The sequence below is a fragment of the Aythya ferina genome (genome assembly GCF_964211825.1).
Source record: "Aythya ferina genome assembly, chromosome: 24".
Taxonomy (NCBI): Eukaryota; Metazoa; Chordata; class Aves; order Anseriformes; family Anatidae; genus Aythya; species Aythya ferina.
Genome location: NC_140322.1, coordinates 1109716 through 1136367, shown reverse-complemented (window position 1 = coordinate 1136367; position 26652 = coordinate 1109716). Strand labels below are relative to the sequence as shown.

At 50.7% G+C, this 26652-nt stretch overlaps 2 protein-coding genes across 6 annotated transcripts in view; both read left to right on the top strand.

The window, feature by feature from the left end:
• Positions 1 to 18338, top strand: part of KHDRBS1 (KH RNA binding domain containing, signal transduction associated 1) — a 21180-nt gene extending 2842 nt beyond the window's left edge. Inside the window, exons 2-11 of one of the 2 annotated variants that reach the window (XR_014685618.1) lie at positions 3141 to 3268; positions 3847 to 3963; positions 4997 to 5143; positions 7055 to 7191; positions 8109 to 8322; positions 9209 to 9276; positions 9578 to 9636; positions 11923 to 12116; positions 14694 to 14755; positions 16092 to 18338. Coding sequence is in view for 1 of the 2 variants with exons in the window: in XM_084497096.1 (XP_084353222.1) it covers positions 3141 to 3268; positions 3847 to 3963; positions 4997 to 5143; positions 7055 to 7191; positions 8109 to 8322; positions 9209 to 9276; positions 9578 to 9636; positions 11923 to 12020 (968 nt within the window). In the remaining variant the exon portion in view is untranslated. Of the gene's footprint in view, positions 1 to 3140; positions 3269 to 3846; positions 3964 to 4996; positions 5144 to 7054; positions 7192 to 8108; positions 8323 to 9208; positions 9277 to 9577; positions 9637 to 11922; positions 13209 to 14693; positions 14756 to 16091 lie in introns of those variants that run through there. The other variant, XM_084497096.1, reaches the window with a different exon arrangement.
• On the top strand, positions 12051 to 26652 carry TMEM39B (transmembrane protein 39B). 4 transcript variants are annotated; one of them, XM_084497094.1, is made up of 10 exons: positions 12051 to 12116; positions 14694 to 14755; positions 20207 to 20416; positions 22177 to 22396; positions 22684 to 22767; positions 23421 to 23575; positions 24176 to 24512; positions 25133 to 25320; positions 25779 to 25899; positions 26275 to 26652. In XM_084497094.1, exons 3-10 carry the CDS (start codon positions 20289 to 20291, stop codon positions 26509 to 26511), a joined length of 1470 nt encoding a protein of 489 aa, XP_084353220.1. In that variant the 5' UTR covers positions 12051 to 12116; positions 14694 to 14755; positions 20207 to 20288; the 3' UTR covers positions 26512 to 26652. The 4 variants fall into 4 exon arrangements, with proteins under 4 accessions (XP_084353220.1, XP_084353218.1, XP_084353219.1 ...); XM_084497092.1 differs by lacking the exon at positions 12051 to 12116 and adding an exon at positions 13348 to 14189; XM_084497093.1 differs by lacking the exons at positions 12051 to 12116; positions 14694 to 14755 and adding an exon at positions 18824 to 18902.

Below are 26652 nucleotides of genomic sequence, written 5' to 3'. Positions count from 1 at the left end.
CTGCTGAGCCCCGCTGGGTGCTGCCACTGCCGGGATTCTGCCTGTGCCATCTCTCGCAGCTCTCCTCCTGCCTCACGCTTTGGTGTTTCTCCTCCTTGTGCCCCTTCTCCCTGTGCTGCCCAGCCCTGGGAGATCAGACCTGCTAAGGAGCAGTAGCGTAGAGGTGGGGCCCTGCCCTCTTCCACCCCAAAACTCTTCATTTTCTCTCCTTTGGGGCCGCGGGGTCAGCACAACCACGCCGTGAAGGCGATGCCCTCAGCGTTAGGGCTGGACAGGAGCTGTCCCTGCTCGCAGAGCCCCGGCGTGCTGCGGGGCAGTGCTGAGGACGTTTGGGCTGAGAGCAGGAGGAGCGCTGCGGCTGCTCGGCCTCCTCCTTGCGCAGCAGCGGCGTTACCAACCCCCTTTACCTACCCCCTTAGGATTTCTACCGAGACAATGCAATCACTGCCCCCCACGAAGGCCTGGGAACCACTGCCACGCATGCCGCCAGCCTGCTGACATTCCCCGTGGCCAGAAGGTAACCTTCTGCTGCGCCTCTCACCCGGCTTCCTAAAACCAGCACTGCAACCCGGCGTGCCTAACCCCTCGAGGTATACCTACGCTCCTCCTTGGGCTCAGGAGGTTGTTCTGGCACGCTGCTGCCGCCCAGCAGTTCCTCCAGCACCACTCTGTGCCGCGCAGCTCGTGCCAGGATGCGTTTGGGTGATGCTGGAGCAGCACACGGGACACCTTGTGCGTGTCTTTGGTCCCTGCTGGCAGCTTTGGAGCCCGTTCGGAGGTGCCAGGTCCTGTGCTGACCGAGAGCTCCAGGAGCAATTCCTCTGGGTCAGGATTTTTTTTTTTAATCCCATATTTTAAACCCATATTTTGGGTTTCCCTTGAAGAGTTAGCGCTGGTGGATGTTTAAGGGTTTGCTGCCTGCTCAGACCAGGTCCCAGATGTTGCTGCTGCTCTTGCACGAGGCAGAATGGGGTTTTGCTGTGTGGCTGTTGTGAATTGGGGTTCGCTGGTGTCAGGGGCTGACGTCTGATCCCTCTGGGTTCCTGTGAGGTCGTTGAAAGGTGCTTTTATTCTTGGTGTGTGCATAGGAAGTGCTTCGTGTTAACACGCAGGGTGCCTTTCAACAAATACTGCTTTTGGAGAGCCACAGCATCGGAGAGGTGATCTCATTTCTATTACAGGATCGAAAGCTGCACTTAATCAATGCAGAGGCCACCAGTGCAATCCTTAGATTCCAAAGCTTGGTTCCCTGACGTGTTTTCATTGCTAAAATTTTAAAACCTGTGTATAAAACTAACCAAGGCAGCCATCTCCTTTGTCTGTTCTACACATTTGACAGCATTTGAACTCCGGTTTTGTTATGTTTGTGTACTGCCCTCAAAGTCACTTCTCTGTAAAGGAAAAATCCAAGCCCTTTTTTTCAAAGCTGATTATATCCAGCAATTTTCTTAAACCGAGGAGTCATGGTAACAGCTTTGTAAGGGATCCAAGGCGCTGTTGCAAGTAGGAATAAGAAAAATTAGGCCTTTTTCACAATTATGCAACGCGATACCAAGATCCGTATTTAGATCTCTAAACTAAAAACCAGTTTGCGTGAGGGTGCCCCCAACCAAGAAGTTAAACCCTGATCCTTCAGCGTGGTCCCTGAGGGCTTCTTGGTTGCACGTCCAGCTCAGCCCCTGGGCTGTGCCTGCCTGGGCAGGGGTCTGATGGCAAACCCAGCGCTCCTATTATATTTATTTCTGTTCCCGTTATATGGGAGTGCAACTGGGTGGCTGGCATGCCCAGAATCTGCTCTGCCAGTCTTCCAAAGCCCTAAACACAAAGGCTCGGTGTCAGGCTCACCGTTTGTGGCACGGACAGAGATGGCAAGCTGCTGCTGCTGCTGCTGCTGCCCTCCTGAACGCCCGGCGAGCAGCCTGCAGCTCTGATCAGTTCCGTGTGTCAGCTTGTGAAAGTGTCTCTCTCTTCCCCCCGAGACGTGAGGAGTTGTATCTAGAGCACTTTCGGCTCGGAAGAGGTATTTATAGTTCTTGGGTTTGCTGCTGAAATGACGCCGTTAGGGTTTTAAGGAAGGGCCCTTACTCACTGAGTATCTAAGTAGTAATTCGGGATGGCCGTGCGTGGTGCGCCCGGGTGCTGGGGTTGGAGCAAAAGGTGCCTGGGGGCTCTTCTCTTTTGGGGTGACTGTCACCCGGCATCTCTCAGTGAAAGTTTAACCTCTAGCCAGATTGAGGAGGTGTTGAGCACTAGTTCCTAACTGCCTGCCTTAACGACTGCTGCCAGCAGGTAATTGGGACTTTTCTGCACATCCCCCCGGGCTGCAGGGTGCCCACGGTTCATTCAGGCTGCCTCAGATCTTCCAAGACTCCGTAACTCCGTGTGCAATTACACCAGAATGGCTTTGACAGAGAAAAACTCGTCCTTACACTGCTCAAATCGAGTTAGGGACTTGTGATACCCACGGCTGGTGTGCCTGAGGCTTACACCAGGTGATCAATTACCCGGGTGATAAAGGTGCACGCATGTAACCAAGTTTGTAAGAATTTAGAAAACCAGCCCAAACTCGAGGCTGTCACTAATTGGGGCTTGTTTATTGGCAATGTCCTCAGCTTAGCAGAAATTCAGTGTCAACGTGTGCTGAGACCGCTGTTTAAATTACAGATGCAGCCAGCACATCAGCTGGAGTGATTCAACCTGCCTGCTTTGCTGAGGGCTGCTGCCTTAAATCAGGGGTGCGCAGCGGGGCTGGGCCCCCCGAGGTTTAGGAGCCTGCAGGTGGGAGCTGTGCAGGCATGAATTTGGGAACTGAGAGGGAATGGCACAGCAGAAGTGATCGCAGAGCTGTGCTCACAGCGTCCCTCTGAACCCACGAAGCAGCTTGCAGGGCACTCTGCTGTCCTCGTTATTGCTCATTGTCCTGGTTTTGGCCTTGTGCAATCCCTAGCTGTGAAGGGAGGAGGAGAGGAGCGGGGCTAGCACTGAGGATGTCCTGTCTGCCCAGGTTCCAGGAGTGCAAATGAACCCAATGAATGTCGGTGTCTTGACAGAGAATGAGGGTGGTGTGTCCTGTTACAATTCCAACTCGAAAATGATGCTTGTTTGAGGAATATAAGCAGCCCTATTTTTATCTTGTTTAGAAATTGAAAAAATTCAGAAGGGTGAAACAACAAAGAAGGATGAGGAAGAGAACTACCTGGATTTATTTTCTCACAAGAATATGAAACTGAAAGAACGAGTTCTGATACCTGTCAAACAGTACCCCAAGGTGAGGGCCAGAAAATAGCTTACTGAATCTCTGTGATTTGCTTATTTTCTGTGGATTTTATGGCTGAATGTTAGAGATAGCAGCTGTCAAAGTGTCAGCAGGAGTTACGCCAGTGTGCCGCTGGAATCGCTACAGAATTTGTCCTATGCAAGCTTGCAGGATCTTATTTCTAATACATTGCATTTCCAGCATGTCTCGGGATAAAGCTAAATGGTGATGTGTAGTTGTGATCTTCCATTGCTGGAATAGACTTCCATGCGTAGAGCTCTGTTTTACAGCTAAGACCACATTTAACTCATAAGGCTTGCTGCCTGTAAAGCCACTGGAGAGTAGCAGTTAGAATTAAACGCTTTACGTGAGTTAATTTAGCTCTTTTCTGGTGGAGCATTTTTTCATTGAAAGAATGTTCTGGAATTTAAGTTTTCCTGTGCGTTTTTTGGTCTGATTTTTTTTTTTTTTTTGTGAGATTAAGAGAAAGCGGCGTGACTAAACTTCTTGTAAGCCAGCGTAACATTGACAGAAGTTCTTGTTAACGTTACTGAGTTCTGGAGTTAAACAACTTCTTTTTGTATTTCCAGTTCAATTTTGTTGGAAAGATTTTGGGACCTCAAGGCAACACCATCAAGAGACTTCAGGAAGAAACTGGTGCTAAGATATCCGTGCTTGGGAAGGGTTCGATGCGAGATAAAGCAAAGGTAAGGGCACCCCCTCGAAGCCATAGACATCCGTTATGCCTTGCACATCGCTGTGAAAAGTAGAGGTTCTCAAAGCATTTTATAGATGGAAATTCAAAAGCGAAGGCAACAGGAGGTCACCTTTCTGAAAATGTTCTGTGCTTGTTGGGAGCAATCCTGGCTGGGGGAGAAGTGTGATGCATGTGTTCTTTGTAAGCAGTACTTGCAGAAACCAGTCATCTCTGTGATATACTGTACCTCGGGTGCAGAGGTAGCTTATATGAAAGGTGAAGTGCAAGGTCCTTAAAGTAAGAACCAATTCTAGCTACTCCTTGAAAAGTCATTTGCTAAAGGAATATGTTTTCCCTCTGGGGGAAAAAACAAAAAACATTTCCCTCTTCCAGATGTCCCCTCTGAAATCTGTACATTTTCATGGTTCACTGAAGACGTTGGAGCAGTCTGTTCCTGGTAATCTTCAGTGAATCACGAAGTGCCGGGAGGTTTTTTGAGCAGAAAAAATGGAAACGTTTTTTTCTTCCTGCTTGCTCCTAAAATTGAGCTAACAAACAATGGGGCTTTTACTTTAGCAGACTGAGAAGCTTGTATGCTTCTAGCTTGCTTACAGCTTCTTAAAACCAGCTGAATAACACAGGTATCAAAGAGCAGAGTTAGAACAGGCGTGTTTGAGGCATTGAGCTTCACTGTCCCTGTAAAGAGCTGCTTAGGCAGACAGGTGGTGTAGAACAGGAAGAACATCGCTTCCCTGTGCTTAATCTTCTGGAAAAAAAAGCTGCTGGCATCACTGCGTTTAACACAGATACCATAGGCACCTGAAAAGGCTGCTATAAAAAGCTGGAAGGTACAGACTTGCAGGCTGCTTGTGGCTTTTTTGTAAAACTGTATTGATGTGCATAGGAGGTTAACATGATCCATGAACCAGCATGGCTAAAACGATTTTATGGACGTTACCTGTTAAGGCTTAGGAAACAGGAAAAGAAAAATAGTTTTGCTGCTTCTTACTTAGTTTAGGACTCTCTAATATGCTTTGTTTTAGGAGGAAGAACTACGTAAAGGGGGAGATCCTAAATATGCTCATCTAAATATGGATTTGCACGTCTTCATTGAAGTCTTTGGACCCCCTTGTGAAGCATATGCTCTGATGGCTCATGCCATGGAAGAGGTCAAGAAGTTCCTTGTCCCAGTATGTATGCTGATGCTCTTTTTGTATTGAAGGGTGAAGATGGGTTAAGGTTTGCTCGGTGTAAGGCCCGTGGTACAGGAAAGGTGTAACGAGGAAGCCTGGAGTAGTAAGAATAGTAAGTGTGTGTGTGGCAGCTTAAGATGGCCACATTAATCTTGCATGAGGTCATGTATTAATCCCCTAATCATAATGAGAAGGAAGTACACCTTCAGGGCAATTGCATGGGAAACTCGGAGTAGGTATTTCTTTCCCAGTTTTAGATGTGGACGCGGGTGGGTGGAGAGCTCGTCTAGCTCCCTGTTCAGATTTAGCAGGCGAATAATTTTATCTGGATCTGGCATGGAAGAGCCTTCTTGGATGGGTTCCTCCGATTTGGAACTGGGGCATCAAAATCTGCCTAGAAAACTGTACAGGTCAGATCAGGAACTCTGTGCACAGAGGTGCTTGCTCTGCTCTGGAGGACGGTGTGAGGATGAGGAGGGTGACTGCCTGGGAGCCTGGTAGTGGTACTTAGCGCTGTGATTAGTTTCTGAGACACCCCTGAGTCAATATTTCTGCTGCTTTTAAATGGGTATGATGTGAAGGAACCTCCTTTTGCCTGTCAGGCATTTATGCAGATGACATTTGTTGTCTTTTGGGGGATGTCTTCTACTGGCGAAGCTTGTAAGACCTTCATGTTCAGCATCGGGGGTTTTGTGCCAGTGTGCAATACGACAAAGCTGAGCGTTGCCTCGGAGAACCGAGGTACCTGAAGAAGATATTAAAATCATAGCACTGCTTGCTAAATTAGGAAGAAAACAAAATGGGAAGGAAGCACTCAGTGCTGCTGTGGCAGGCAGGGAGCTGAGCAGAGCCCAGCGCCGTGCGGCTGAGCTCAGGTGTGCCTCGGGGTCAAGGGGCAGGTGGAACTCGAGAGCTGCAGGGAAGTGTGGAAAAGCATACGGTTACTGAGTGGTTTCCATGTGTCTGACACGGAGAGGAGGAGAGATTGCTGTGTGAAGTGCCTCTGAAGGAAAGAGGTCATCTTCAAGGAGCCCCTGGGATGTACAAAACCTCGGCTCGCCGAAGCGAGCGTGCAGCCTTGCTATTTAAAGTGTCTTATCTAGCGCTGCCTTCAAACAATGTGTTAAACTCGTGAAAATTGGCAGAGAAGCCACAAAGGAAGGCAGCAGGGTTGTGAAGACACATCTGGTAGGAGGCTTCTCGCTTTGTGGAGTTGCCATGGCAGCGTGAGGGTCCCCTCTGATGAGACCGGCGGCGCGAGGCCCGGCCTGGGTGTGTGCTCGGGGAGGGGTGGGCAGCAAAGACCCCCACAGGTCAGCAGGGTCTGGCACCGAATCCTCGAGCTCCATCCCCTGGGGTGATAAAAATGCACGGAGCAGAAGCATACTGCGTTCGTGAGGCAGTGAGGAGTCAGCCTGCTTGCAAATTGGCATTTACTGCTCGTCAGGCTGCATCCTCTCCTGCTCCCCGGTGTGTCAGGAACACGGCAGTGTGTTTTACGTTCCGTGGGCTCGCTGCCAGCCACCTGCCTTTAAATGGCAGTTGAAAGATGCTCGAGGTGAGATACATCTTGCCTGACCTCTGAGCCCTCCAACATTTGCAAATAAATCATGCCAGCATCCCTGGGATGCCTCCAGACCTCCTGTGAGCAAGGTCCTCTGCCCAGGGAGCAGCTGCCGTGCGCAGTGCAGCTCCTGGACATCAGTGGAGAGGGCTTCTCCTGGCTGGTTTGGACAAAGCTGGCAGCCGTGTGCTGCTGCCAGCTGGGAAGATCCCAGTAAAAGTCACCAGCAGGTTTTAATTTGGGACTATTAGGCCATTTTTGTTCCAGCGCGGTAGCCTGTGATGTCCTGGAGCAGGGACTGTCTAGTTAGCTGCTCTTTGGAGTTGACTGTCTTCCCTCTTTAGGATATGATGGATGATATCTGTCAGGAGCAATTCTTGGAGCTCTCCTATCTGAACGGTGTGCCAGAGCCAACTCGCGGCCGAGGAGTCCCTGTGCGGGGAAGGGGAGCAGCTCCGCCACCACCTCCGCCTGTGCCAAGGTACCGATCCCAGAACGTGGATCTGGAAATGCTGCGTCTTGCTCGGAGCGGTGCTCCAAGATCAGGTCGAGCTGCTTATTCGTGTACATCAGCCGTTAGCTTTGATCTTGGCTTTTGACCAAGGCTTTCTAGCCTTGTTCTGCAGGCTTGCTTGAGCAAGCTGACATCAGATATTTGATATGTGCTGAGTTGTAATCCAGCTCAATGGATGTCTTATCTTGTTTTTTGGTGCCTGAAATTAGAAGCTTCGTAAAGTAACCCTTCAAAAATTGAAAAGAATAAGTAGAAAATCATTTTTTTTAACAGCCTGCAAAATCATGTGTAGATGTTTTGTATTTGCTTCTGCAACCTGCAGCAGAATAAGCACTTTCAGTTCAAACTGACCTTCCTTTGAAAGTCACAGCATAGCATTACTCTGTCACTGCTGTCAAGGGATTGGGATAAATTGGCGATAAAGCTCTGTTGCTGTAGTTCTGGCTTCACTACATATTTCACAGGGGAAAGCCTTTGCTTCATCTGACTGTTTATCCCAGAAGTGTCCCTGCTTATCTCATCAGTGATCTTTATAGTCCTGGAGGTATGGCAGTCTGTGCTGATTAGTGACAGAGAGTTGTTTAAAACCAGCTCTGAGAAATGACTTGGCAGAAGTTCTGCATCAGATTCATTTCTACATCTGCATAACATGTAATGCAGTCCGGTTCCACCCCATTTTTCAGCCCGTGCAATGTAGGATTAATTCCCGTGCTTTCTTTTGTGACAAATATTCCATAGCTTAGAGAACAGTAGCTGGATTTCTTTATCAAGCTGTTGTGTTCTGAAGGAGGCGTAAGAAGCGCGTGCGCTGCCCTCGCTATTCAGCACGTGAGCAGTGCGGTGACAGCTCTTCAAGCTCTTCAGTCATCTCTGTCTCCTTCCAGGGGCCGTGGTGTTGGGCCTCCTCCTCCTCCTCCTCGGGGGGCCCTGGTGCGAGGAGCCCCGGTGCGGGGTGCCATTGCCAGGGGAGCTGCCGTAGCCCGCGGAGTGCCTCCCCCCCCGGCGGTGCGGGGGGCTCCTGCACCCAGAGCACGTGCAGCCGGCATTCAGAGGATACCGCTTCCTCCTCCTCCTGCACCAGAAACCTACGAGGAATATGTAAGAAACTGTCTACTTCTTTATTCTAGCCAGCTAGTTGTGTATTAGGTATTTAACATCCTTTAAATGCAGGCTACCAACACAGAAGCTTATGCTGATGAAGTGAGCCTAGTGCAGACACAGAATGCTGCTGGTGACGTGCTCTACCTGTTCAGTCTTCAAAAGGGGGGTCTGCTAGTATCATGAATTCGGGTGAAGGGGTTATCATAAAACTGAAATGTGCCCAGGTCTGAACTTTGGCATAACTATCACTGCACATTGGAAAAACTGCATTGCCTTTTCTGCAAGAGAATTCTTTCAACAGGGAGCACCAGCGCTTTTCTGCAGCCCATAAAATCCTTCAAGTAAACATGTGAATGAGCATAATGAGGTTTCTGGTCATATACCCAAGCACCACCCTCTTGCTAAGCTTATCTTAGCATCTCTGCTCTTGATATCCTAAACAGAAAACAAGAACGCTGCTTTTTGATGCACAGCAGCATTTTGGGGAACAGACATAAATACAGCAACTTCTGAAAATCCTGCTTCTCCTCCCAGTAAAACTTCTGAAGCAAATCATAACAGATGGGTTGTTGTCTACCTGTAAATCTGGCGAGCACAGAGTCCTCATGACACATGAGGACTTGTACTGCAGACAGCTGCAGCCTTGGACATGTAAATAACTCTCAGATGCATTGTAAATATTAGCGTGGTTCATTCCTTGCAAGCCACAAGCAGTTTTTAGCTGCCCACGTGTTCTGTGATGGAGCCCCCTTCCCTGTGGCAGGCAGGGACTCAGAGGCTTCTCTGAAAACTGCTGCAGTCTCAATTCACTTCTGCCACTACCCTCGGTCAGTCGTTAACCTTCCTTCTTTCTGTTAATGCCGTTTGTCATCCTCCATTTCAGGGCTATGATGATGCATATGCAGACCAGAGCTATGAGGGGTACGAAGGGTACTACAGCCAGGGCCAAGGGTAAGTCACCTGTCTTACTGAGAGCATTGTGCATGATCTTTTTTTCTTTTAAGGGAATGGAAACACTTGTTTCTGAGCTTGAGCTGTAGGGAAAGTGCCCTGTTCTGCTGTAATCCAGGAGATTCTGGGAAATAGCTTTGGGAGTGGCCCAATGTTCTTGAGAAATGTGTAAAAGCAGCGAACACACAACCACAGCTGTGAGCAACGTCGGGCATCTTTGCTGTTCCAGTGTTTGTGCAAGTTGTGTCAGGTTAGAGTACGATTTCAGAGCTGTATGTAACCAACATAATTACTCTTCCAGGGACACAGAATACTATGATTATGGACACGGGGAGGCACAGGAAACCTATGAAGCTTATGGTATGTCTGGGGATACTGTTCTCTTGCAGGGAAGGGGCTGCACGTAGCTGGGAATTTTGCAGTCGATCAGCTGTTTTCCAGTGCCACTCCACGCCCTGAGCAGAAATTTCTGATGCTGAGGAGAGCCTCGGGCAGTTTTTGTGGCAGAATATTTATACCCTACAGATTACCCAGGTCTGAACAACTGAAGGCATTCTGTGGTTTTCAGATTCTTATCTAGCTCAATTGTCTCAAAGGCGATGAAAACTTCCATTTTTAAATATGGAAGTATCTTTTAATTTCCTTGTCGCTTTAAAGTATTTTAAGAGCTATGGATTTCCACCCACAGCACTACTTTTGCTGCAGTCTGGTTTCATGGATTATATTTTGTTGAGCTGCATGAGTGCATGGCTCCATCTGCTTCCTTATCCTCAAAAACCTTCCAGCTGACACCGACTGCGCTACACAATTTGCTTGAAAAATGGATTTAAATGTCATTTTAAGGCCTCCCTTCGATTAGGTAGAACAATCTTGGTCAATATGACTAGGAAGCAGTTTATGAAGTCTGGCTAATTTAAATTACCTGAGGCTACCAACGTAGGCTAGACTGAGGAGTGTGGAGGACCGATTTGGCCACAGCTGAGTAAATCACCCACTGCTGAAAGCCACAGGCCTTACATGTGAGGTGCTGGCAAGAAAGCATTGGGTGACTGCATTGTTTTGTGTTTTTTTTAAGCTAGTTCAGTTATCCCAGCTCATGAATGACATCTGCATGTGGCAATGAGTAAGATTCACTTTCTCTGGAAGCAAGCTGAAATGTAAACAGTTACACAAGCCCCACAGCGAGCTGCTTAGTGGCATGGAAACATACAGTGTTGAAAGCAGTCCCTGCAGCAGAGCATCCATGCCTGAAGGTGTGAGTGAACCCAGACGATAATGACTGACCTGGAGGGGCTTCTGGGGAGACAGGGAATCCTCTGCCCAAGTTGTGGCATCTCCTGCTCCCAGGGAGCAGAGACAGACCTGCCTCTGGGTGTGCTCCGGGCTTAAGCTGTGAGTGCAAATTCAGGTTCCTAATCAGGGCTGCTCTTCCAGGCAAGGATGAATTTGAATAGACAGCTGCTGTCAGTAATGGTGGGTATCTTTCGTGCCTCTGTGCAGAATGGCTCTTAAATGGCTTGGGTTGTTGCCTGTGTTAGTCACGCAGCACAAAGAGGCTTTTGTGCCTCCTGCTTGGTAGGAGAGCAGTGTTGTTGTCTGGGGTAGGAAGGCCAAAATGCTCATTGTACACTTGGCATGAAGTTGCCACAGTTAATCTGTTTATCCACAGTAATTTCCTTTGGTTTCTGCTTTCACGAAAACAAAATTAGAAGAATAAATTGTTGAGCCGGGCTGGAGACGGTTTTGAGAAGATGAGGACGTGCTCCGTGGCAGCAGGAGCAGCGCTCGGCCGTCCTCCGGGGTCTGGGCGCTCGCTCTCACGAACCGGGGCCGTGGAGGCAGCAGCAGGCATGGCAGTAGGAACACTGCAGGCACAACCCTTTGTGAAAGCTGCGTTTGGATGTCCGGGGCTTGAGCTAGCTCAGGGACAACAGGATGTGAACTTAACTCGCTTCAGTGGTTGCTGTATTTGTCAGAAGGGTTTTGGCCGTCCTGGGCGAGCAGGTGCGGCGCTCCCTGCAGCTGCAGATTTTCCCCATCATCCCGGTGCAGAAGGAGCAGTCGGAAAGCAGGCTGATGCCTGCACGTTCTCTCGGATATGCTGCTGTCTGAGGGCAGCGTGAGTCATTTACTGATTTTTGGCACGATTACGGGGAGCTGCCTGGCTGGTGCATCGCAAGGAGGAGCACCCTACCTGTGGCCGTGTCCCCGCGCAGTCCCGGTGTCACGGCGCTGCTGGCTGCCCATCCGAGAGGGCTGCGCCTGCCCGGACCTTAGCAGAGGCAGGCTGGCTGCCAAAGCCACCCCGTGAATTGGCTGCAGCTCTGCTGAAATTAATTACTCGTAAAAGGCACCGGATTTGTCCAAATCTGCGCTCAGCGGGGGTGCCGGGGCTGCCGGCTTCCCGGGGATTCCCGGCCGAGTGGCTTTTCCCAGTACTGGTCCAATGCTTGGCTGCAAAAGAGAGGTTTTGTGGGGCCGGGGGGATTGTGTAGGGGCTTTTCTCGTGCTTTACACTGTAGAGCAACTCGCGTGGAGCCGAGGAGTGTTTCGGGTCAGGCTCCAAGAGGATCCCACGTCGGGAGCCAGGCTGCGCCCGGCCCCGAGCACGCCGCCAGCGCTGATTTCTTGCTCTCTTTTCTGCAGGCCAAGATGACTGGAATGGAACAAGGCCCTCCCTGAAGGCCCCGCCAGCTAGGCCGGTGAAGGGGGCCTACAGAGAGCACCCATACGGACGTTACTAAAAACAAACATGAGGGAAAAATATCAGTTATGAGCAAACAGTTGTTACTGATTCTTGTATCTCCCAGGATTCCCGTTGCTTTACCCACACCAGACAAGTAATTGTCTAACTGTTTTTCTTCGTGGCCCTTTTTCTCCCACTCCATCCTCACCCTGCATTCTGGCTTCTGTACGTAGTATTTTAAAATGAGTTAAATAGACTTAGAGGACCGACTTTAATTTTTTTTTTAAGTGTGTAGATTGCTTCTCTTTCTTTGTTGTTTAGATAAACACAACTGTACCTTTTTTAATAAAAAAAAAAAAAAGTTGACTTAAAAATGTTAGTTTCAAAAGTGACATGCTTGCTTAGCAGTTATGAAATTAAGGTTTTGTTAACCTTTTAAGTTCGGTTTTAAGGAACCCATAAAAGTTGTAGTTGCAGAATCCCAAAGTAGGCTACATTTCAAAATTCAGGGCTGTTTTTAAGAATTAAAATCATAATGTAACGGTAGTAGTTGCCACCGTTTAAAAGTAACCTCAGATGTCAAACTTCACTTAAAAGCAGATTGCTGGTGAATCTTCAGTTTAAATTTTAATACGAAGGATCCTCAAGCAAATTAAATAGCATTTTTTAAAGGTGATTGACTTAAAAGAAAAAATTAGGTTTGTAAAATTGACTTTTCTTATGTGGGTTTTGAAATCTAGCCCCGAACATGCGGTGTTGAGAGATGCTTGGGAAGCAGATTTTCCAGTGTAAAGGGGTCCTTAGCCTGGTTCGATATGAAGAACTTTTAAAACAAATTAAAGCATGGCTCTAATTGCCCGGGGTTTGATATTAGAAAACAGAGTACTAAGTGAGTAGGTTTGAACTCTGTAAAATTGCAGTCTTCTCATGGTTATAGGGTTTGGGGCAGATAATACAGTGCAAGTTTAAAACTGGCAAAACTGTCAGTGTTAGCAATCCCATGGACTTGTTCAAGTGTATCTCAACACTAGCTTTGCATAAAAAGGGACACTGCAGCTGAAAAAAAATGAGGAAAATTTTCACGTTGTACATAGGTTAAAGTCCTAATTGGATTTGTACACTGTCCTCCCAACTCTGTTCTTGAAGATTAAATGCTACATGTGTAAGTCTGCCTAAATAGGTAGCTAAAACTTGTCAAAATGTCTGCCGCAGTTTGTCAATAAAGTTTAGTCCTTTTTTAATCAAAGTAAATGTGATGAATTGTCATTTTTTTTGGTTGAGCAGTAAAATAGCTATTATTTTTTTCAAATAATTTTAAATTAATGCTAAAGCTAATTGTCTTTTTAAAATATGGAGACATTCTAAAAATGGTGGTTTTTTTGCAATTCTTACAAAAAGTTTATCGAGCTCACTAAATGAGCGTAATTAAAAAAAAAAAGAAAAAAGGAAAAAAACAAGAAAATTTGTTTTTCACCCCCTGGAAGTTCTTGAAAGCAGTTTGATCCTAGACTATTGCAGAAATCTGGATGGAAAGCGTTCACTGAATTAAAGATTGAGGTTTCAGGTGGCCTCACGGAGCATGCCAGGCTGCAGGCTCCAGGCTGAGTCTGAAATGGCTGGTGTAAATGTAACGTGACAAAACGAAGGCTGAGAGCTCCGAGGCTTAGCTGCCACCAGGAGGAGGAGGAAGCTTGCTTTTTGCTCACATAAACTCCCCTATCCCACTGGGCTGGGATGCTGCCCTTCCTGCCTTAAGGTAGCCTTTACTTGGAAAGCCACTTGCAAATGTTACCCCTCTTTGGGAAGGGTGCTGCAGCTGCTCCTCAAATCCTTCCGACAGGGTGTGTTATGTATTTGTGTATACATCAGCTGTAATCTTAAACTGCTGCTTAGAGATGTGGGAAGCAGTTCGCATTTCCCAATTGCGAGGTGAATCTGGCATTCTAGGGGGAGAGAATTAAACTGCTCGGGGGTGAAAAATAGAGCAGCAGGAAACAAACTGCTCGCAGCAGTGCATGACTGAGGGGAATACTTTAAAACAAAAAGTTGTATTTGTAGATTGTTATTAAAGTGCAAATAACTGAATTTTCAACAATGGTTTGGAGTCAGCTTTCAGGGCATAATGTCTTGCTTGATGAAAAGATCACCCTATGCCCCCCTTTTAAAGGAAAATTATCGCAGGAGAATCAGGATGTGTAAAGCTAACATGCATCGCAAAACCCAAAAGGTAACCTAAATGTCTGATTTTAATAGCACATTTCTCTTTTACATAAACTGTGACGGCAACTTGCATAAACTTTATTGAAACAATTCTTCAAATGTTAATTTTAATGTAAAAATTTGAAAAAAAAAATGTTTAAAATAAACATTTAAAAAAAAAAACAACCACATGCTTCTGCATAAATTAGCGATAACTTTAATACTGTGCCCTTTGAAAATGCACTGTAATGTAATGTGGGCAAAAAGGAATCGGCAAGCTTAAATATCAAAAGATGTAAAATGAGAACGAATATAGATAGTCCTGCTACTGCCAAAACCAAAATTCTGCTCAGTTACTTAAAAATGTAAAAATGATGGCCCTTTTTAGACCCCCGTATTGATACTTACTGTGACATGTTCAAAGCTCAGCTTAAGTTGCATGTTTTCCTTCCTGTGTAATTGCATGCAGGAATCTTTTTTCTTTTGCTTTGTGCTTACGTTAAGGAGGCTCACAAATGTCTTCAATTTGCAGGAGTCAAGAGTGCATCGCTGCGAATCGCTTGGGGGACGATGAGCAGGGGCAACACGAAGTGGGTGAGTTTGTCTGTTTATTTTTGCAACCCGTTGCAAGCTGCTAACATGTTCTGTGGGGGCGGCGGGGGCGGCACCATCTGAGCTGCTAAATTGGAGCCATTCCTCACAGACCCACAAATAAAATTCCTCTTGCGAAAGGCCAGTTCCATGACTGCCACTCGCGCAGGGGTCACGGTGTGGGGGAGGCTTCAGTTGTGCACCTGCTTGCAGCTCTCCCACCGAGGTCCCGCGGAGAAGGAGGTTTTAAGTGGATTTGAGGAGAGGGGGAAACGTGGCGAGGAGATGTATTTCTGGGAGCTGGCTCCCGACTGAGCTGCTGGCTTCCGTCTGAATGCTCTCAGCAGCAAGGTGGCATTAAATTTGTTGTAACCTGGTGCTCTAGAAGCAGAGCAGCCTACGGAACAGTTCAGGAGGAATTCCTGCAGGACCCTATAACGCGTTAAAATTACGCACTGCAGGTAGCCCAATTAGACCTTGCTAGTGCTGTCCCTTCCACGCTGCCGTGGCAGCATCTGAAACGTGATCTGGCTGCTGTTCAACAGCTTTTAGTCCAGTATAGTAGTAAAACTGCTGGGCTAGTGGTCCTCCACGCCTCACCGGGATGCATCCAGCTCAGAGCCCTGCAGGGAGTGGACACCCTGAGCCCTCGGTGGGGTGAGGAACCCCCCAGCACCTTTGGGAGCTGGTGCTGGTCAGCACCCGTGGTGGCTGGGCTCCCTCTGGTGGCTGCTGTGGCCGCAGTGAGTTGCTTTCTCCAGTAAATACCTCAATAAATACATGCACATGCTCGCAAACCGAGTGGTGCCTTGGTTGGGGAGCCAGACCCCCGGCATCACCCACGGGAGGAGTGACCTTGTGCTGCCAGGACACGTCTCCCTCCAGCCCCAAGGCAGCAGCCCTAAGCGTTTCCTTTGGGGACGGCCGATCCGTTTCTCTCAAGATCGCTGCGAGTCTGAGCTCCATAAATAAAAGAACAAAGACACAAACCTTTGTGCTGCTGAGGTCTAATGACTTCAAAGACCACCGTGAAAAGCCCTGAGCGCAGGGTATAAGGACGAAAGTCTTTTTTTATATGGAAATGTAAAGCTGCCAAATGAGCTTCTCTTAAGAGTATTAGGATCAAGGAAATGGTAATATGTGGGAATGTTACAAGGGAGTGCAATTATCCTCAATTCTTGGACTTTAACTTGAAAATTGCTCCATAATTTTGTTAGGGGAAATCTTAACTTGTCTGAATTTCTGTGGCCTGTTTGTGCAATGCATCTTCACTCACAGTGTAACTCCAACATCGATTTATATAGTGTTGTACCAATCTCTCCCATTTCTTTCTTAATAGGCACAGCTTTTATATCAAGTGGAAAAGATTTGATAGAGATCATCTATTATGATGCAGTTTTTTACCAGTAGACGTGGATCTTGTGACACTGCCTTTGGAGTAATACAGTTTGTGTTGCATTTGTTGCATGTTTATGTGAAAAATTGAATGTTATGGAGGAATGTAAATCTTAATATATTGAAAATAACTGTATGTGCTAAAAATATTTCAAAAACATGCCCTGCATCAGATATCTTCCTCCCTCTCAAAGCATTACTACATCCAGATTTTAGCCTAGAGTCTGCAAAAGCTAATTTGAGATCCCAAAATAGCCATCGGCATCGGATGTGTCTCTCAGAGATGCTCTAATTAGCCAGACATTCCGGGGGTGATGCAGGACTCACTGAAATACGTGAGGGGTAGAGATTCCTCCGAGTGCTGAAGTCTGAGTCGCCCACACAACCTCCCTCTACGCTGACATCCCCACTGGAGGGGGCATTCTGCTGGCTGTGGGCAGACAAGTGCAGGTGAGCTTTAGTCTCCTGCTTTGCCCAAAGATCTAATCCACGTCTCCTTATTTGTAGGATGGTGGCAAAGGCCATAAACAACAAAAGTACAGTATAGTGTGATGCATGATGCAGTCACGTCTCCTCCATGGCAGTGCTGCTCTTCCCAAGGGAAGCTTGGCTCCAGAAACCTCCTCGTGCTGCAGAGCACTCCCTGCCTCATACTATGCCCATTCCTTATCCCTGGTTTCAAGTTGATATTTAGATTCTTAAATAAAGCAAATGACGACGAGCTTTATTTTATAACTTTCTATTTTTTTAACTTAAAGCACTGTGTTTTCAGTAAGGCTGAAAACCTGCCTTGATGTGGCCCTTTGTGAAAGCCCAAATTTGGCAAGCTGGGTCCAGCTTGGATGTAGGAGCCCAGCTGGATTCCCTATTTGGCTGTTAGAGCGGATGATTCTTTTTGTACGGAATGAGTTTTTAATTTCGAATGAGAGCATCTGCCACGGACGGAGCCAAGAAAAACAATTCAAACGTGCACATCTTCCCTTCCTCACCCCACACCGCTGCTCTCCTAAGGAGCACGTGGGCAGAGGGCGATCCCTGCAGCCTGTGCCAAACCTTCTGAGCAGCCCTAAAGGAAACGGGACCAGCTGTGCCCTGGCTGCTGGGAGCTGCCGAGGAGAACAGGAGGCGCTGCTCACACAGCTCCTCTCTCGGCTGCGAGGAGCCGAGTACATATGGTGCTTCTGGGGAGCAAGGCGAGGCTGAGGGAAATCCCGCTTTAATTGATAAAGCCGTAACATCTCGAAGGAGATGTTGGATACGAGCCCCACTTGTAAGCTTTGAGGGGGAGGAATTTCTGCAGGCTAGTCAGGGCCCGTGGGGAGCTGCCATCTCAAATGTAGATATTATTCCTCTTTTCTGCTCGGGAAGCTCGGTTCTGTGAGCGCAGTGCAGAAACCTTTGCTGCTGCTGCTCAGTTGAGCCTTCCACTGCTGCCATATGTTTCAATAGAGATGTTTGCCTCCACGCTCACTCTGCTCCTATTGCAAAGCGGGATGGAGCTCGGAGGAGCTGGTGTCAGAGACGATAAAGGAGCACAGTTAAGATCCCGTTGCCTTTCCTGTGACTGGGAAGCAGGGAACGGCCAGAATTTGCTGGGAGCGCTGGCGAGCACCAGGACCTCCTTCAGCTGCCCCAAAAGCAGCGTGAGGGCTGCGCCGCTGGTTTCCAACAGAGCTGTTACTTCCCCTGGCTTTACAACCCAACGCTGCGGAAGATGCGTGCGTGGTGTTGCACACACAGACCTGTTTTTGATGTGGCGCTGATGCATCCTGCCTGCTGGCGTTACGGCTCCGAACACGGGGCTGCACCCAGGATCCGCATGCTGTGGGGTTTGATGGCTCTGCACAGCACAGGCTCCAAACCCAGTAAGGAACAGAAGATGGGGCCTGAAAGTTCATCACCTTCAGCAGCAGCTTTGCCTCCAGCCTAGGCAGGGGTGGCTCTCCCCATTGCGTAACGCTCCATCTGCACTGAGGCATCAAACGCCCACGAGTGGAGGAATTCAATGAAAAACACAGCAAGAGGCTGGTAGAGATGGTGAAGACTGATCAAGGTGAATCACGGCGTTAAAATAACTCGCAGGGGAAAGTGGCGCGCTCGTGGCTGCTGTTCAGCAAGAAGCGTTGAGCAGGTGTTGGAAACGATTACTCATCCCTTACAATAAAGGCCTAACGCTGGCTTTTTTGCCTTTTTTTGGCTTTTTTTTGGTTTTTTTTTTTTGGTGTCGGGCTGGAGATGCGGAGCGGGGCTCAGCCCCCGGGGTGATGCTGGGGGGGGCACGGGGCGCTCGCATCCCCCCAGCAGAGCCATGCTGGGCCGTGCACTCTGAGAACTGGGAGGAAAAAAGGAGAAGGCAGCCACCAGCCCCCCTAAGACGAGCAACCAGGGCTGGGGCAGCGGCAGCTGCGGGGGGGACCCCGATGGGGGGACCGGGGGGGGCTCGAACCGGCGGCTGCGGGGCTCGAACCCGCGGCCCAGAGAGAGGGGGCGGGGCTGGGACCGCGAGGGGGCGTGGTTATGTAAAGAGAGGGTGTGGCTACGCGTAGATGGGGCGGGGCTTTTGTGAAGAGGGGGGCGTGGTTATGTGTAGATGGGGCTGGGTTGTATACAGAGGGGGCGGGGCTATGTGCAGAGGGGGCGGGGTTATGTGCCGAGGGGGCGTGGCTGGCGCGGTGCCGGAGGTTTGTCCGCTGCCGGCCGCCGTCGCTCCCCGCCATATTGCGCCCGGCGCTGGCGGAGCGGCGGCCGGAGATGGGTGAGGGCGGCGGGGAGGGGGCGGGGGCGGCACCGGGCGTGGACGGGGGGGACCGGGGGGGGCCGGGACCGGAGCGGCTGAACCGGGCCGGGCCGGGCCGGGGCGGGGCCCTCCGTGAGGCGCAGGCGGCCCCGCCCCGCCCCGCCGCGCTGAGGGGGCGGCTCCCGGCCGAGGCCTGCAGCGGGCCCCGGGGCCGCCCCCCGGCTCCACAGGGCCCCGGGACCCCCCCGGTGTCCCCTCAGGACCCCCCCCCAGCCCCAGGCCGCGTCCTGCGGCTCCTGAGGGGCCCCCCCGGGACCCTCCGGTCCGCCCCCATCCCCTGTGCCCCCCCCGGCCCCGCTCCTGTGGTGCCCCGAGACCCCCCCGGGGCCCTCCTTGTGCCCTGGGGCCCCTCAGTGCAGCCCCCCCAGCTCCCCGAGCCCCCGTCCAGGACCAGGGCACTTTGCTGGGGCTGTCTGGGCTCGGTGTGAGCCTTGCAGTTGGTTGGAGAGCGGTGCCTGAGCCTGCAGCGAGTTTTCTGGCTTCCAGTCGGTTGCAAACTGGAGAAAAATAGCCAGAAAAATAAATTACAAACGTTTGGTGTGACCTGATCGGAGTTTTGTCACGGCTCAGAGCCCGCTTCTAGCAGAATGGGGGTGTTCTCACCCCGTCCTCTCTTGAAGTCGTGTAGCTTAATTGTACAGGTTTAAGTTTTATGGTTTAAACAGGACCCAGGGGAGGTTTTTAAGCCCTGGGATTATTGATATTGTGGCAAGCAAGCCCTAGGAAAGCTGACTTCAGGCTGGCGTCCCACTGAGCCCTGCACCATGCAGACATCCCCTAAAAACTCTCCAGGTGCTTTTTCCCCATCCTAAAAGGGCACAAAAAGGAAGAAGCCAACTGTGTGCCTTTAAAACAGCTGCAAGCATTTGGGGCAAAAGGGGGCCGAGGTAATACCCCCGACTTACTGAGTCCTTTGGGCAAATTGTTTAACGTCTCCGTGAGCGCCTTGCTCTGCCAGGGGAGCAGGGATCAGATTAAATTCCTTGCGAGCTGCCTTGGGCCGGGGGGAGGCAGGAAAAGCTTCCTCCTGCCCCCTCGCAGCCTGCAGGCGTCGAGTGGCAGCGCCTCAGCAAGCTGCTGCACGCCCTGGGCGCGTCGGGAGCTCTCGGGGCCGTGTCCCTGGCCGCTGGTGATGCAGGAGGAGACGGAGCCGGGCTTAGCCCCCGGTGAAAAAGGGGCCGAGCGGGGCTGAGCGGGGTCACCTTGTGCTGCAGGTGCTGGGCGAGCAGCCGAGCCTTATTTCCAAACCTTCTCTCTTCCAGTTTTAAGGACCGAAGCCATCGCCACGCAGTGAGGAGCCCAGAAGCCGCCCCACAGAGCAAACCCTCCGCACCCTCTGCTGTTATGGCAGGGGGAAGGCGGGGTCCCAACCGCACGTCCTACTGCCGAAACCCCCTCTGCGAGCCCGGTGCTGCTGGCGGCTCCGGACACTCCACCAGTTCCTCCGTCACGGGCGTGCGCTCACGCACCAGGTACGGCGGGTGGCAGGGTCCTGGGGGGACAGCCAGGTGGCTGCTCCTCTCCCTGGAGGGTTTCAGCCATCCCTCACACCCTGCTGGCCCTTTTGGGGTTTTGCTCGGGGTTTTGCTGGCTCCCACACCTGGCAGAAAGCCTTGCCCTGCACGTCCCGTTGGGTCTGTGGGTTCCAATTTGCCCCAGTGCTTGGTCAGACCACGACAGACTTCCATGAGCGTTCAAAAGCTTTTAGTGACCATTCAGTGAAAAGCAGAAACACGTTTTTTGTTTTTTTTTTTACCCAAAGCCTGGATGTGGAGTTCTGGTTATTGGGTCCCCGTGCCCCCATTTTTGTCACAGGAGGTGTTTCTAGGGTAGAGTTCAGCTCGGTCAGGTGATGTGGAGGCTGCGTTTGGTTCTTCTGCAGATTCTGGCCCAACTGGTTGTTTGCATTTCTGCTTCGGAGGTGAGAGAGGTGAAACGAGAAGCCGTGCACCACCAGGAATACGAAAGCAGGCGGCACCTTGTGAACTGTCTGCGGAGCAAATGGTAGCTCCATCCCAACCTCTCCCCGCTTGTGGCCCTGGGCCAAGAGATGTGTGGAGACAGTTATTCAAACAAGTTATTGCAAGGCTGCCGAGAGTGGAGCAATCCACCTTGTACACGCTTTGCTGTGATAGTGTGTGCAGAAATCCTTATCACGGAGTAGGGAATGCAGCACAGAGCTCCAGGGGATTTGTCTCTGTGCTGTACCATGCGACACCGGTCGCCTAAATAGCAGCCCAGGCTGGGGAACCCCAAAATGCTCCGTGCCTGTAATGCCTTTGGGAGCTGCCTTGTGCAGGAAGCCCCAAGTGACAGTGTGTGTGCATTAAAAAGTCCTCAGGTCTGTGCTTAAAGCCCTCCGCCGGGGGTCCAGAACCTGTCAAGCTGGGATTTGGGGGATTTCAGACACAGCTTGGGTTCCTAAAGTTGTCCCCACACTTATTTCAGGCTGTCAGCCTTCGGTTTGAAAAAGCAGGGTTTGATCCACCTGCATCCACCCCGGCTAGAAGCCTTTCTGCCGTCGCGCTCTGAGACTGCTGTGATTTCATTTTAGGATTTTCAGTAGGAATTTGGCACCTTGTGCTCTGTGGTTCCTTTGAAACCCACACCCAGATTCCTCTGCCTGTTGTTATTTAGAGATTGCAAATCAGGAGAGATATCTCTGCTGTATATTAATTCCCTTCCCTTTGATTAAAAGGGTTGGTGTCTGGAACTGTGTGCGTGCTCGCACAGGAACACGCTCCTCTGACTAAACTTGTTTTTCCCCGTCGTTGAATAGAAGCTGAAGAATGAGAAAGGGCTTGTGTTTAATTGCTTTGTATTTCATGTTCAAGCACTCTTAGAAATGTAAATAGCGACTCCAGGCCCAAATGCTCGCAATTAATTAAGAGGGCCACTGGTTGCCCCTTGAACAGCCCCGACGCAGCCACGGCTTTTGAACCTGCCTCAAAGCGAGGGGTTTAATACCAAACGAGCCGGCGCTGTAGGCTGGCCTGGTTCCAAATATTGCTTTCACTGGGAAAATTCCTGCTCGCATCTGCCTGGAAGAGGCGTTGTGGAAGTCCTGGGGGTGCTGACACGGCTGCTTGGTGGCAGCTCCTGGCCGTGAGGGCCCGCCGAGGCCCCTCGGTTGGTGTCGGAGCCTCCCACTTGCAGAATCCAGGGGCTGGAGGGGAATCCACGGGCTGTGCTTGTCTGGGGAGTGACTGCTGCTTCTGCTCTGCCCTGCTAGGAGCGGTTCAGGTACAGGCCTTTCCAGCCCGCCCTTGGCAACGCAGACAGTCGTTCCCCTGCGGCACTGTAAGATCCCCGAGCTGCCTGTGGAGAGGAGCGTGCTGTTTGAGCTTCAGCTCTTCTTCTGCCATCTCGTTGCGCTGTTCGTCCACTACATCAACATCTACAAGACCGTGTGGTGGTACCCGCCCTCCCACCCTCCTTCGCACACGTCGCTGGTAAGCACCAAGGGACGGCTGCTGCCTGGTGAGGTTTACGGGCTCTCTCGGGTTGTTAGATGTGAATTTTTCCATCTCTGTTTTATTTAAACTGCACGTGACCCTGCAGGGCTGTTCATGTGGCTTTCGTTTGGTGAATTTTGGGCACCGGCTGTCTGCTTGGCGTTCTCTTTCTGATTTTGGAAAAGAGAGCCCAAGGAGAAGGGAATACCTTGGAAGCTTCTCTGTTGAGTGTGGGTTTGTGCTGCCCGATGGAAAGCGGAATCGTTTTGTTCTCGTTGCTGCAGAATTTTCATCTGATCGACTTCAACGTGCTGACGGTGACGACGATCGTCCTGGCACGCCGGCTGATCGTCGCCATTGTGAAGGAGGTAACGTCCCCAGGAGAATCTCAGCGCTGTGCTCGGGTGAAACATGAAGTTCTGTGCCCCTTTTGCAGTCCCAAATTCTTTTGTCCTTTTCCAATGAACTTTGGGCTATGTCCCAGTCAGGAACCTAGGTGTGGTTTCTAATTGGAAGAAGAGAGAAACGAGCGTCTCAAATCTTTGCTCGTGACTCTCACTGTCCTCCTGTGCTTGTTTCTGAATTGCTGTCTCAACTAGGCTGTAGTAATTCTGCTTTGTTCCTTGCAAAGAGCAGCGTTTGGCTCTTCTCCTGTTTTAATTTACCCAGCTCTCTAAGGAGGAAGCAGCATAGGTTGGTTTCTGCTGACTGCAGAAGCTTTCTGTGGTCAGCAGGTCCAGGACAGTGGGCTGGTGGCCTAGGTAAGGACCAGACCTTAACAAGAAGCTGAAACCTCTCCTCGTTCTGACCTGAGGAGTGAGGCCCTGGGTTCTGGAGGCTCTGGATTCCAGCCTAAAGGCATCCTCCTCTTTCTGTTGGCACTCACTTGATGCCTCCCACTAGCTCTTCCCTCGTGCTTAGGGTGTTGTTTTAACAGACTGAGCACTGCCCGCTTACAGCTTGCTCCCTGGAGGAGCAGTGAGTCGGTCTCCCCTCAGCCCTGCTCCTTCTCTCCCCGCAGGCCTCGCAGAGTGGCAAAGTCTCCCTGCCTCGCTCGGTTTTCCTGGTGATCACCCGCTTCGCCGTTCTCACCGGCACGGGCTGGAGTTTGTGTCGATCAATAATTCACCTCTTCAGAACCTACTCCTTCCTTAATCTCCTGTTCCTCTGTTACCCGTAAGTATCTCTTCTGTCATTCTTGTGATTTCTGATGTTGCTCAGGTGAAAGGAAGTTTGGAAGTAAATAAGCAACACGGCAACAGAACTGAACCTACCCTTTTCTTGCTGTGTCATGTTTCTTCTTGGTCCCAGGGCATATTTTTCCCATTTGCACACCTTTCAGCCTTAATGTAAGCATTAATTACAGCTCCTAGATTGCTTGTGTCATCTGAAAAGGATTGTCTGTTTTTCTCATGGTATTCAAAGAACCCATTCCTTCAGCTTACTGTAGTCCTTCGGTGCCTCTGCCAGGTGGAGAGGATCAAACGCTTCCCTGCTTCATGTTAACCAACAGAAGGAAGCTGGCTGAATTTCCATTCAATTAGTGGAATTGCTCCCTTCCCTCTGGTAGATACAGGAGGAAGGATCCTGTAAAGACATGAGACTTGTTGGTGAAGGTGGCCTGGGTTGTACTGTGATTTGAGGTCATTTTGGCGAAGATCTTTTCTGGAGCTGATTGAGGTGGCAGGTGCCATTTGGGACAGGGATGTGGTCGTAAAGGTGTCGCACGGGGAGCTGGTAAGGACATAACCACCTCTCTGCGCCTCGATGCTGCAGGTTTGGCATGTACATTCCCTTCCTCCAACTGAACTGTGACTTTCGGAAGACGAGCCTCTTCTCCCAGGTGGCCAACATCGGTCCCAGAGAGACCGGCGAGGTGAACTTCAGGGGCAGAGACTACCTGACTGTCCTAAAGGAAACCTGGAAGCAGCACACCCGGCAGATGTACGGCATGGAGGCCATGCCCACTCACGCCTGCTGCCTCTCCCCAGATCTCATCCGAAATGAGGTGGAATACTTGAAAATGGACTTTAACTGGCGGATGAAAGAGGTGCTGGTGAGCTCCATGCTCAGTGCCTACTACGTGGCCTTCGTGCCAGTCTGGTTTGTGAAGGTGAGCCGGAGCCCTGTGCGTGCATCGTCCCACTCCTCCCAGTATGGGACTGGCTGGGGAGGACTGGGGAGAGGTGGGCAATGGTTTAGGGCTGCTGTTTGTGAGATGTGCATCCGTCTGCTCACCTTCCCGAGGAGCTAAATGGGGGGCGTTGGACCCCAGGCTGAGCAGTCCTTTGCAGGCTGGCCTTCTGTTCAAGGCCAGGGGACTGACTTTAACCAGGGAGGCAGTCCGAGACAGGATGGATTTTATTAGGTTTCTTAGGTGCTTTGTTTCTGTTCCTGGTATGTTGTGCAGTGAGACAGGTCTGGTAATAAATCTGTCAGACCTCGGGGATGAGCCCTGCGGGACCGGTGCCCCCGCCCATCGCTGGGGGAGCATCAGAAACATTTCCCCATATTTGGTGCTCAGCAGCGATAGCGTAAATGTTTTGCCGTGGTGTGTTTGGGAACTGCACAGCAGCCGTCCTACGTGTCTGTGGGCGCCTCTTTTGGAGGCAGGCTGAATGGCTGCGTGAAAAGCCCTCGCCCTACCTGCCGGAGCGCTTTGTGTTTTGATGGCTTCGTGAGGTGGGGCTGTCCAAACACCTCGTCACATTCTTCCTGTCCAACCCCCCGCAGAACACGCAGTACTACGACAAGCGCTGGTCGTGTGAGCTCTTCCTGCTGGTTTCCATCAGCACGTCGGTGATCCTGATGCAGTACCTCCTGCCCGCGCGCTACTGCGACCTGCTCCACAAAGCTGCGGCGCACCTGGGCTGCTGGCAGAAGGTCGATCCTGCCCTCTGCTCCAACGTGCTGCAGCATCAGTAAGGAGCTCACCCGGGGCTGGGGGTTTCTCTTTCTGTTGGTGTGAACAGAGGCTGGATGGGGGAGGCTCAGCTTTCAGCTATCTCTCATCTTTTTGCCATAAAAAAAAAGAGAGAGAAAAATGAAGGCAGGGTTGTGAGCTGACACATGTGGCACCGTGCAGACACTATCTGTGCTGTCCACTTGCAAGTGCTGCAGGCAGATCTGATTTTGGCAAGGTGCCTGCTGCTGCTGGCCACAGGTAACTGCAGCTTGTCACTGCCACAGTGACGTGCCTCGGCGGCCCAAATTCTGTCCTCACGAGTGACCACAGCTCGCCACCGTGGAAAATGCCACAACCACGGCTTGGACATTGTCCTGGCTGAAAGGGGAAGGCAGCAGAACCCTGCTCAGCCCCCAGCCCCTGTCTCCAGCTGTGCGGGTGGAAGTAAAAGCACGCTCTGCTTGTCTTCTGCAGGTGGACAGAGGAGTGCATGTGGCCACAGGGAGTGCTGGTGAAACACAGCAAGAATGTGTACAAAGCTGTGGGTCACTACAACGTGGCCGTGCCGTCGGACGTCTCGCACTTCCGCTTCCACGTAAGGTCACATCCCCTGCTGGGAACGGACGGGCAGCTCCTCGGCAGGGCTGCAGCCTTCGTCCTGAGCACCTCGGAGCTGCTGGAGGCACGAGCTGGCTCTCAGGGCGGGGAGCTGCCCGCTGGGTGTACCGGGGGCAGAGAACGAGCTGGATTGGGCATTTTGTGGTAGTTCCACATCTGCCTTCGGTGCTGCCAGGAGGGCGACTGCCCCGTGCAGAGCTGGCCCCTGTGCATACAGAGCCATTTTGGGTACTGGTGCCTGCAGAGGGGATCCCACAGGGCCACCCCCTGCTCCCTGCCTCACTCGTCCTGTCCCAAACGGATCTGTCGGGCTGCTCCTCCGCTCGGTGCCTCACTGTCGCCTCTCCTCCAGTTCTTTTTCAGCAAACCACTGAGAATCCTCAACATCCTGATCCTGCTGGAAGGAGCCGTCATCTTCTACCAGCTTTACTCGCTGATTTCTTCGGAGAAGTGGCATCAGACGATCTCACTGGCTCTGATCCTCTTCAGCAATTACTACGCCTTCTTCAAGCTGCTGCGTGACCGTCTGGTGCTGGGCAAAGCCTACTCCTATTCTGCCAGCAGAGACTCAGAGCAGAAGTTAAATTAAAACAATTGCACTGATGCTCAGCTTATTACAGAACAAACAAAACGAGAAACCCTCAGAGCTTTGTATTTTTGTTACCACTGCTTTTTTTTTCTTTGATAACTGATGTAATTAAAAGGAAAAAACATATTTTTTTACTCCCAA